At 42.7% G+C, this 11,276-nt stretch overlaps 1 protein-coding gene across 1 annotated transcript; it reads right to left on the bottom strand.

Moving 5' to 3' along the window:
• Nucleotides 1-1,363: 1,363 nt before the first annotated feature.
• LOC129406091 (secretoglobin family 1D member 2-like) lies at nucleotides 1,364-3,588 on the bottom strand. The gene is made up of 3 exons (XM_055143930.1): nucleotides 3,429-3,588; nucleotides 2,469-2,662; nucleotides 1,364-1,500 (listed from the first exon to the last, which is right to left on the bottom strand). The coding sequence occupies exons 1-3, from the start codon at nucleotides 3,481-3,483 to the stop codon at nucleotides 1,465-1,467; spliced, it is 285 nt and encodes a 94-aa protein (XP_054999905.1). The 5' UTR covers nucleotides 3,484-3,588; the 3' UTR covers nucleotides 1,364-1,464.
• Between the last annotated feature and the right edge of the window lie 7,688 nt (nucleotides 3,589-11,276).

Below are 11,276 nucleotides of genomic sequence, written 5' to 3'. Positions count from 1 at the left end.
GAATTCCTGATCTTCAACAACTGGTCCTCAGCGTCTAGTCTTCAGCATCTCCTCCCAGAGTCTAGTCTTGTTACATGGCATAGCCTCAACTGTCTTCCCGTGTCTATACAAAAAGTGCATTGGTAAATAAACGATGCAAATACAGAAAGTAAAGAGAAAAGCAATACAGGCTTATTATTGCCCGATGGAACCGCATTTGCATCAGGAGCAACCCAATAAAAAATAGTGAATGCCGCGAACAAACACCATGACATCTTAGCACCTGTATTGCAAACCATGATGCAAAAAAGGAAAAGTAGAGCTAGAACAAAAAGGAAAGTCCTCCAATAGAGGAAGGCAGAGGTTGGGGTTGGGGTGTTGGGGCTGTGGTAGGAACACAAAAGACATTGGTGGTGGGAAATATACACTGCTGTACAGTTGGATGCTGGACGACTGTATAACTGAAACCGAATTATGAGCAGTTTTGAATGGTCTATCGCACAGATACTGATTAAAAATTAACAAAAAATTAAAAAGAGTCATGTGGAGTTTCTGCTCAATTCAATCAGGTATATCAATGGCGGGACAAATAGTAGTACTCCTACATTAAAGAATCAAAAAAGAGTTACCCAGGATCAGTTCTCTGAGTCCCTTCATTTGAGTGGGTCCACGAGCTGGGGTGGGGACTAGAGATTGGAGTGAATCGGGAAGAAGACTGAAGTCTCCTGTTGTTGTTTTGAGGCTACACTGAGAGTTTAAGATTATTTCTTTGAAATCAATGTAGGTCAACATAATGGAGGAGACAGAATCACCACAATGGTCTCCAGAGCTCTTGAATGGTTTAGATGGTCCATGAGCCCTGGTCTGTGTAAGGGTTCACAGTCACATGGTCAATGTGGGCGTGCAGAGTTCTAACGAGAGTGGTGAATGACTGAGCCTTTCCCTTAACCACAAATGTGTGGGTAGACTAGGAGCCACGACCTATACATGGACATTAGTGAAAACATGGTTTGGAGAAGAGACACACAGGATGGTGATGGCTCTGATGAGGACGTACTGATATAGTTCCATGTGGAGAGTTGCAGATTTGCCACAAAGTAGGCTATAAACTTTTGTTTGGAAGAAGAGTGACAGGAATGCTTGCATTTCTGCGTTTCAAATCTAAGGTATCATTTTCACTTATTGCCCAACGATGGAATATGTATCGAGATCCAGAAAGACTCTGGAGCAATATTATTCCTGGGATTTCTGCAGCCATGTTTCCAAGGGAAATAACATGCTCCTTTTCTGCACCTGACTATTGATAACTACATAGGGCCCCTTCATAAAACTCTCCACAAACTCAACGCCATACACCACTGCATAAAAAAATAGAGAGCAGACGTGTGCCGAGCAAGTAATTTATTAGAAGAGAGGTTGAAACCTTGACATTTTCTTGAAATTCATTAGAACTCTGCAAATCATAGAGGACAGTTAGAAGACTTGTTATAATTCCTTTCTGCAGGCTGCAACAACCTTCACCTGTAATGGTTAAAACAGAAAAAACTGGTGGTCAGTTATGCTGCAAGAGAGCTGACAGGTTCACACAGCTTATCCCTGAGGATGTCAATGATATTTCATTCAACACAGAAAAGAGGATCCCGCAGAACTGCCCACACGTGGGGTCCTTGACACGCAGCTGGTTCCTGACTCGGACGGAGCAGCCCACAAATATTCCCTGGACTCTTGGGTCAAAACCTTCTCTTTGACATCCTTAGGATGCTGGGGACTCTAAAGTAGCAACAGGGATGGGAAGATGGAGTGTTCCTTTCAGAGATTCCTGGCCTCACAGTTCTGAAATGGAACGTGAGGTTCCTGTCACCAGGACTGTTCAGATCCGTGGATATTTGCAGATGAGCCTTGGCCTGCCTGGGAGTCAGCAGTTCTGGTGGAACATCTTACATCTTCCCTCATCTCCTTTCTTCATGAAGCCATGAGGGCGGCAGGCAGCAGGAGCAGTGCAGGTGGGGTCCATGCCCACTGCACAGGGGAAGGAGAGTGGTGGGTGAGGGCATGAGGTGCCCAGAGTGGTACAGGCTTGCAGATGGCTGCAGACCCCCAAGGACAAGCCTGTGCTGGCTGCATCCCAGCATTCTGTGTCCCCTCAGCTCTCTCACATCTGCACGACATTCCCTTTGCAGATGTAGCATCACAGCAGCCAGGGTTGGGGAAACATGTCGTTGGCCCTTCCACGTGATCGTGGTTCTGGATTTCCCCTCTGAGTGCGGTCTGGCTGCGGGCCTGGGGGGTGACCTGCCAGGATGCTCTGTACCTCAGTACTTCTACTCTTGTAGGCAGGTGGAAAGTTCCCACCTGCCATGTCGGCATGGCTCCACTTATTAGAAGAGAACAAGAGGTGATTCTCCACCCCCTAACCAAGATCATCCCCAAATCTCTTTCATGTCTCTGCAACCAGCTCAAAGATCTAAGTAGAAATAAAAAGAAATTACCAAAGTTCCTGAAATTAGCTTTCTCTTTTCAAGGGGCAGGGCTTCATTGTAGCAGGCCTTCCAAAGCAACGCGGCATCCTCAGCAGCCTTAGGGGCATGAAATTGAGCCATGTATACTTTCAAGACATTTTCTGGGGCGAGGATAAATGTACTCATCTGTCCCGCAAGGGCTGGGCAAATTACGGCTGCGTCAGCTAAAATAGAGGGAAGGAAAATACAATACATGAGTAACGTTGTTTCTCATCGAACGCTTGTGCATATCTCACCCTTGTCCACAGCCTGAGGAGGACAACACGAGATGGAGGTGACCCAGACCCCTTAGAGGATCTAGAGGGGAAAGAAAATTTTCGAGGCACAAACTGTCATGTATGTTAGTAGATGACATGTTACGGTGATCTCTTGATCTCTGCCTGATATATGGAACTCATTTGTATTATCTTTCTCACCCCACTGCTCTACTCGTACTGCTGACTGCGGTGAACCTGACTAGGAACAGGCGATGTGGAGGCATGGAACTTTGGGCTCCAGTTCAAAGATCTGGTTAGAAATTATACGAGATTTCACATCTGCATCATTTCCTTTCTTTACTTTTCTTTCAAGTTTTTTGACTAGCACCCACAAACTTTTCAGGGACCACACCTGACAGTCCTTGATGGGAACATTTATGATGCTGAGGATTAAATGGCGACTTGCGAAGCAAGACCTTGAGCCATGCAGTAACTTCTAGCCCTCACACCGGAATCTCCTAGTTCTCTCGTCTTCCTATCATTTGGAAAAGGTTCAGACTGATCTCGTCACGTAAACTGGAGGTGGTGATTAATGAGAAGTGAAACGACTCCAGTCTAACAGCCATATGCTTTTATGGGAACAGTTCACAGAGGAAATATTGTGAACTAGCATGTGTTCAGGCATCTCTAAGTCATTTTCTGAGTTCAAGTCTGATGGGGGAAATGTACTTACTCTGGTAGCAGCAAAGGGCCACAGCGACCAGCAGGGCACACAGGGACAGCTTCATGGTGTTTGTGGCTGGGAGCTCTGAGCTTGCGCAAGGGATGAGCAGTCAGCAGCTGGACTCAGGAGCCTGGGCAGCGCAGGGTCATTTGTACCCAGAGATCCTTCCTGGTCCTGCCCACAGCCACACGTGTAGGTCACAAGATTTGGCTTCCATCCCTCTCTCCCTCCCTCGACTGAAGTTATGTCCCAGCGTCATGGGTGCAAAGTCTTGGCCGAAGATTCTAGAAAAGGCTCTGCTGAGTTAGGGGCCTCTGCTTTGAGCAATGATCATAGTTGTTTGGAAAGACAGAGTCTATGAGCTGCCATTAGCCTATCTACTCTCTAGTGCCACAATTACGAGTCCGTGTCTGGTTGTTCAGATGGTACTTAGTCCAGTGACTGTGTAGCACAGTCTAGATGGAAGGGAATTACTTTCAGCCATGCATGTGTGAATGAAAGATCACATACGTACAGAGCACCATGCTTGTGTACAATTGATTTTTTCTGTGGAGACTTCCTGCTGGGGGGGACCGAGAAAGTTCATTGGCCTGGAGAACCTTTTGAAGGAATGATTCCCGGAAGAGGGCAGACTCGAGTATGCAGCATGCGTGGCTTGAATTTGCTGTCAATTCGAACGTATCCTAGGATTAAGCCTCATTACAGCAAATGATGTGGCACCCAACGTGATGAGGCTTTGTGTCTTCAGAGGTCTCAGAGACATCTGCGTTGTTGCAAGATTTCAGAGGCCTTGACTATGGGTCCCAATGTTTCAGGGTCCCTACATGACCTGTATGTGTAGCACTGGTGGAACCCGTGCAACCCAGGTATGAGCTTGGGTTTTCTGAGCCCCTGAAAGTAACAGGCTGAGTTCTGCCTGTAGTAGACCCCTGGCAAGATCTCTCTCTTCAAGGGACAGAATATTTAATGAAAAAATGAATGATTTTCTTCATTTTTTACAAAGGAAATGAACAGACTGTACCCAGAGACAGTAGCTGAATAAAGATAAGCTAAGAATTCATTGGAATCTGAATACCATAAGCTGTATAATATGACATTCCAATAGAGGACAGAGTGGTAGAAGCAGTCAATGGGATGAGAATAGACCTAGGATTAGAAGTGTCACAAACATAGTACATTGGTCATGAAGGTCCTTATTACTATTTTTCCTCATGAATACATAACACACTGACATGGATAATACAAATTGTAATGCCATATGAGACAACAGAAATGAAATGGAACAGTAGGTCAGTAAAAGGGGTCCAGGGCAGTCACAGAGTCAAATAAGAGCAGAGCAACATGTGATGCAAATATCTACTCGACTCAAATTCACACGCACTAAGTATACTCTCCTGTAAAAATCAACGTTTCTTTTTGGCAAGCCAGATGGCCTGATAACAATGACAAGACAGGTGATTGAGAATGGACAAAGAAGGGAGGTTTATCAGTCAGAAGGATTTCATTCACGTAAGAACTAGGGCTGTCTAAATTCAGTGAGGGACAGAGCCCTTCTGAGATGTGTGTCTCCTAGCTCGGAGTATTTGTGGGGACGTGATGGCTGAGCCGGTTTCTGTGCATAGAGGTCGAAGATTACAGGAAGGTGGAAGGTAGGCTGTGAATCTGAGGAGGCAATTGAGCAAAGTCATGGATGGCAATGAACTCAGCACGGAGATCATGCAGAGGGCCATTCTCCTGCAAGGATCTGTGTGACCTGGGCTCCACACGTTTCCCTGAGTCAGAGACACCTCTGCCACACACGTAATGCTGGTCGATGTTGCATTGGCACACACGTTCCCAAGAGACGCTTCCATCAGATTGCAGGAAAAAACTCATTTTATGGGAGCATGGAAAGACCATGACAGGATATGAGCGCACACTGGCCCTCCCTCCTCTCACATCAAGTAACGTTACGACCACACAATATAAACACCCAGATCACCTGTGGACAGTGAGAAATGTCCAGAGTGGTGGGTGGAGAGAGACAAAACATTAAGCTGAGTAGGGCCTCACTCCTCCTGCATGGAAATTTCTCTGCAACAGCTCCCCGCACGCAACTCCTATTGCCCAAGGAAAGAAGGTTCCACACAGCTGTGTGAAGGTAACGGTCAGCAAGCAAAAGGGGCATCAAAGGGCAGGACAAAAGCTTCATTTGAACAAGGAAGCTTGTGTTTCAGATAATAACTGACCCATAAGAAATACCATATCTGAATGGGGATTAAGTTGGAAACACCTCATTCTGGCAATGCCAAGTTATGTAATACCGGGGTTTATGACTCAAGCCAGCCAGAACTCAAGCAGGTTCTCATCCAAGCTCTGCGTCAGAATCCAATTCCCTCTCCCAAAGATCCTGTTCGGCTCAGGATGTTAATGACTCTCTCTGAGAAACATGAAGGCCTGGATGGCCCAGGCATAGGCTCCAAATTATTTCGCTGTTCACTAAGGCTTCCCCAACTGATATTACAAAGGCCTCCTCCAGAAATGTAAGAAAGGGCTGAATTGGAGTTGGGCTTCCTTAAACTTCACATCTACCCAGTTGTTCTGATGGGGGGAGAAGTTTGATTCTATGAGGAGAGGTATCACATCGCTAACTTTAACTGCACTCAAAAATGTAGTAATACAAACAGTGTGATAGTAGAATAAATAAGCATGTACTCACGCCTATAGAGTCTGAAGAAGAAGATGAAAATAAGCCGTCAGTTATGTAGGCAGTTAATTAAAATGAAAGGACCAGGGATATATATGGCATCAAGGTAACCCTCTTCAACTAGTCTGGGACAACTGCATTATCACATGCAAGAGAACTTGAATAAGTCTCTCACATCGTGCATAAACATTCATTCAAAATACATGAAGGATTTTGATGTTTGACCAGAACACACGATATGTTGCTGAGGGTAAGTCCTTAATGATACAGGCTTCACGTTGTTTTTGATGACTCATCTCGACTGGCAGGTGCAAACACCAAAGTAAATCGTGCCGATGACATTAAGCCAAAAGTTGTCTGCACTGTGAAATACACTACCCTAAAAAGAAAACAACATCCTACTGAATGAGAGAAAATAGTCACACAGCTTCATTCTGACCAGGTAAGAGAGAGTATCTAAATACATAAAGAAATTACAAAACTGAAGGGCAAAGAAACAAATAACTCAAAAATGGAAAAGTAAGTAGAACTGGACAGACATTTATTCAATGAAAACATATAAAATGACCAACACGGACCTGGAAAAGCTTATCAGTACTGATACTCTGATAAATTAAAGCCAGTACAACACTAACATATCACATAAGCATAAATGCCTATTTCAAAAAGTACAAAAATAACAAGCACCCAGATGATGTTGAGTAAAGGAATTTTTATTCATATGGTGGGACTCTATAATCTGCTTCACCCTTGTGGTCAACTATGTAGAGATTCTCCCCTATCTGCCCAATCCCTTCAAATAAAGCTACCCCTCTATCCACCAATTCTACTCTTAGGTATGTAATAAGGATTACAAAGTACTGACAATGAACAATAAAGCACACCTCAATAGAATCAGAAAGATAGAAATTGTACGAACACTCTTTTCAGACCAAATGCACTGAAGAGAGAAGTTTACCAAGCACAGACATGGAGAACCAAACCAAACACCTGGAAATTGAACAACACAACGTTGAACAATAAATGGGTCATTATGGAAATCAAGGAAAAACTCAGAAGATACCTGGAAACAAGTGAAAACATAGACACGAGTTACCAGAAACTATGGGACGCAGCTAAAGCTGTGTTTCAGGGGAAAATTTATAGCTCTCCTAGCATTCCTCAGGAAGGAACAAAGAGTCCCCATATATAACTAGACTTCACAGCTCAAGATCTTAGAAAAGGACCAACCAAGGAGCCCAAACCAGGCAGCAGGAAAGAAATAACAAAACTTAGAGCAGAAATTAACAAAATGGAAAACCCAAGGGATTTTTATTTATGTTGGTGGGACTATATAATCTACTTTACCCTACGGGGAAAACTATGTAGAGATCCACCACACCAAAAAAGCTACCCTTCTATCTAACAATTCTCTCTTAGGTATCTAATAAGCATGAGAAAGGACTATAACTCAGTGTGCTAAATTTGTGCTTCCATTCATTAGTCTTTTATTTACAAAGCCCCAAACTACAAAGAACCCAAGACTGCAATGAAAATGAGAGGGTAGAGAATACGTGAATGTTCACTATGGAATACTGTTCAACTTGGAATAATAGTACTGTTTTTGTTACAGATATGTACAGGATTATGCTAAACAGAATATGCCAGAAGAAGAAGGGCAAATAGCAGATCTGTCACTCATATGAGAAATATCAAGTATCTCAGATGAAAACAAGAGAACAATGTCCAATAGAAACATAGTTTGAGACTCTGACCGTAGAAACGAGGAGACCATGGGGCGGAGAGAGCTGACTGAAAGGGTCCAGGGCTTAGGTGGAGTGACGTGTCACTCTGCTGATGGATACTATGCAGTAATATTGAACCTCTAAAAGACATCAACATTCTGCTCTTGTGAGCCAATAAAAATAAATTTAAAAACATAAATCTAGATTGCCATCCTAATTTCTTCTCTATCGGAACCTTTTCTTTTTTCTCTCTTAGGTATTTTCTTCTTTCAACTAGTGTTTTTATCCGTCTCTACCGAATAAATCAGCTTTGTAAATTTTTTCTTTTTTATGCAAATGCTTGGGTGCTTTGATTTGTTCAACCAATCGAAATTACTTCTAGAGTAAAAATGGGAATTCAATAAAGGACCATGTGCTGTTTTGTCCAGTCTATGGACAAAATGGTCCATGTAAACAAGATTCTGTCTGTCTGATGGAAAACTCCTGTGCCTTCAGTCTGTTCTAGGGAAACAAGAACAAATGGGACAAGGAAAGGAGTTCCATTCTTCCACATACCAGAGCATCAATATGCATATACTTATTCATGGGGAAAGAGAATAACAGAAAATTGCTTCAGAAAGATGTCTCCCATGTTTCTGACAAAGTATCATCCTTTTTTCCTAAACTATAACCCGTATATTGGGGGGATAAAAGGGAGAGAAAGAGAGAGATAGCTTAAAGTTTGTGCGCAGTAGGGAAATTCTGTGCTCCAGAGCAGAGAGAATCCAGGACACATCCCGTTAAAGTGTGAAAGTCCACATGTCAAAAGGGAACCTGTGATGAGATCGATGCTCAGCAGAATATCACAAAAATCACATGGAAAACTGCCTTTCGGTTTCCTGTGGAAGAGTCCAGAGTTTCTTTGCACCTCTGGAGAAAATACAGTAGCATCCACAGCGTCATAGACCCATTCTACGCACATTGTTTCCCCTAGGAAAACAGAGCAACCGTAGTGATGTGTGATCATAAATGGTAAACATAAGTCATGGAAGCGAATGATCTCTACCTAGCAGAGTCATCTCAGGTCAAACCCAAATCAGAAGCACATTCTGTTCACAATCAGGAAATTAAGCATGCTCTACTGGAACTTTTGGTGACATAAGCGTGATGTTTGAGCTAGAAACTAGAGAGACTATGTTGATTGACTTTGAAGTTTTTATTTTGTTAAGGAAATGTCATCCCCGGCACTGATTTATTACCAGACTCTGTGAAGAGCATATTTTCCAGGTGCCGGGGATGGAAAGTTGGTTTAGGATTTTATTCACTGTTTTGAGGACGGCCTCCTAAAAATCACCCTAAAATTCTCTGCCCAATAGGCTAATAATCTAATGTGAGGACCCCAGGATGAATCGCTACCGGAAAGTTACAGGATCAGGGATGTTTTTCCGGAGTCAACCCAGCCGAGGTCTGGGGCCTTCAGGGCTACACCGGGCTGTGCTCAGGTGGGGGAAGTACTCAGGTGGGGGAACATTTGGCAATGTTCTGGAGATGACGGGGTACAGGGATCACATTAAATCAGTAGCACGTGACTATGCGCTTCCTTTATAAAATTTTATTTTTTAAAAAATTGTTGACAAACTTCATAGACTCTAAACCAAACCTAAAAGAAGGTCTAAAGGGGCTACTATAAGACAAGAAAAACCCCTACAAGCACAACAAATATTTACAGAAAGATGGCACAAAACTCTATGACAATAATCTCTCTCAATGTCAATGGTCTTAATTCACCAATTAAGAGACACAGACTGGCAGAATGGATTCAGAGTCTCAACCCAACATTCTGCTGCCTGCAAGAAACACATCTGAATAGCCAGAACAAACACAGACTAAAAGTCAAAGGATGGAAAACAATTCTGCAAGCAAACAACTCCCTCAAAAATGCTGGGGTGGCTTTACTAGTATCAGACAACATTGACTTCAGGTTGAAAAAGATTAGAAGGGATAGTGAAGGACACTTTTTATTAATCAAGGGATATGTACAGCAGGAAGAAATCACACTCCTAAACGTGTATGCACCCAATGAGGGACCAGCTAAATACCTACAACAGCTGCTAACAGACCTTAAGAAGGACATTTTGGGCAACACGATAGTAGTTGGAGACTTCAACACCGCCCTATCACCTCTGGACAGATCAAGAAGATTAAAACTCACCAAGGAAATAATGGAGTTGAAGGAAGAAATAGAAGAGAGAGGGCTAATAGATCTATACAGGGCTCTATATCCAAAAAAAAGGGAATACACTTTCTTTTCCAGCGCACATGGAACATTTTCCAGAATAGACCATGCACTGGGCCACACAACATACCTCAACAGAATCAACAAAATAGACGTTGTACCAGCTATTTTTTCAGACCATGATGCACTGAAAATAGAAGTTAATCATGGTCAGATGCAGAAAAATAAATCAAACACCTGGAAATTAAATAGCTCGATATTGAACAATGAGTGGGTCAGGAAGGAAATCAAGGAAGAAATCAAAAGGTACCTGGAAACAAATGAGAATGAAGACACGAGCTATCAGAACCTGTGGGATGCAGCTAAAGCCGTTTTAAGGGGAAAATTTATAGCTCTACAAGCATATCTCAGGAAGGAAGAAAGGGCCCGCATAAATAACTTGACTTCACAGCTCAAGACCTAGAAAAGGACCAACAAAAGAAGCCCAAACCAGGCAGAAGGAAAGAGATAATAAAACTTAGAGCAGAAATTAACGACATGGAAACCCAAAAGACAATTCGAAAGATCAATGAAACCAAGAGCTGTTTTTTTGAGAAAATAAATAAGATTGATAAACCACTAACAAGACTCACAAAGAAAGAGAGAGAGAACACTTATAAGTCGAATCAGAAATGAAAAGGGGGACATCGCAACAGAAACCAATGAAATTCAAAAGATCATCAGAGACTACTTTGAAAATCTGTATGCCACGAAACAAGAGAACCTAGAAGAAATGGATAAATTCCTCGACTCCTATAATCTCCCAAGGCTGAACCAAGAAGACCTAGAGTACCTGAATAGTCCTATTAACATCAAGGAAATTGAAACGGTAATCAAAAGTCTTCCCAAAAACAAAAGCCCAGGCCCAGACAGATTCACTAGCGAATTCTTCCAAACATTTAAAGAGGACATATTGCCAGTTCTTCTCAAGCTTTTCTGGGAAATTGAAGAAACAGAAACCCTCCCAAACAGTTTCTATGAGGCTCACATCTCCCTAATACCAAAAGCAAACAAGGACACCACAAAAAAAGAAAACTACAGACCAATATCCCTTATGAACACAGATGCGAAGATTCTCAACAAAATATTAGCAAACAGAATTCAACAACTCATCAAAAAGATCATACACCACGACCAAGTGGGATTCATCCCGGGGATGCAAGGATGGTTTAACATCCAGAAATCAATCAACA

Source organism: Sorex araneus, chromosome 6, assembly GCF_027595985.1.
Source record: "Sorex araneus isolate mSorAra2 chromosome 6, mSorAra2.pri, whole genome shotgun sequence".
NCBI lineage: Eukaryota > Metazoa > Chordata > Mammalia > Eulipotyphla > Soricidae > Sorex > Sorex araneus.
Note: the sequence above shows the minus strand (reverse complement) of the source record. Positions and strands in the feature narration are given on the sequence as shown.

Excerpts from the sequence above, each read along its gene's own strand:
- LOC129406091 (XM_055143930.1), bottom strand. The coding sequence starts at position 3,483 with ATGAAGCTGTCCCTGTGTGCCCTGCTGGTCGCTGTGGCCCTTTGCTGC. Across the intron at positions 2,663-3,428 it reads GGCCCTTTGCTGCTACCAGA|CTGACGCAGCCGTAATTTGC; the intron begins GTAAGTACATTT and ends CCTCTATTTTAG. Across the intron at positions 1,501-2,468 it reads AGCTAATTTCAGGAACTTTG|GTGAAGGTTGTTGCAGCCTG; the intron begins GTAATTTCTTTT and ends TAACCATTACAG.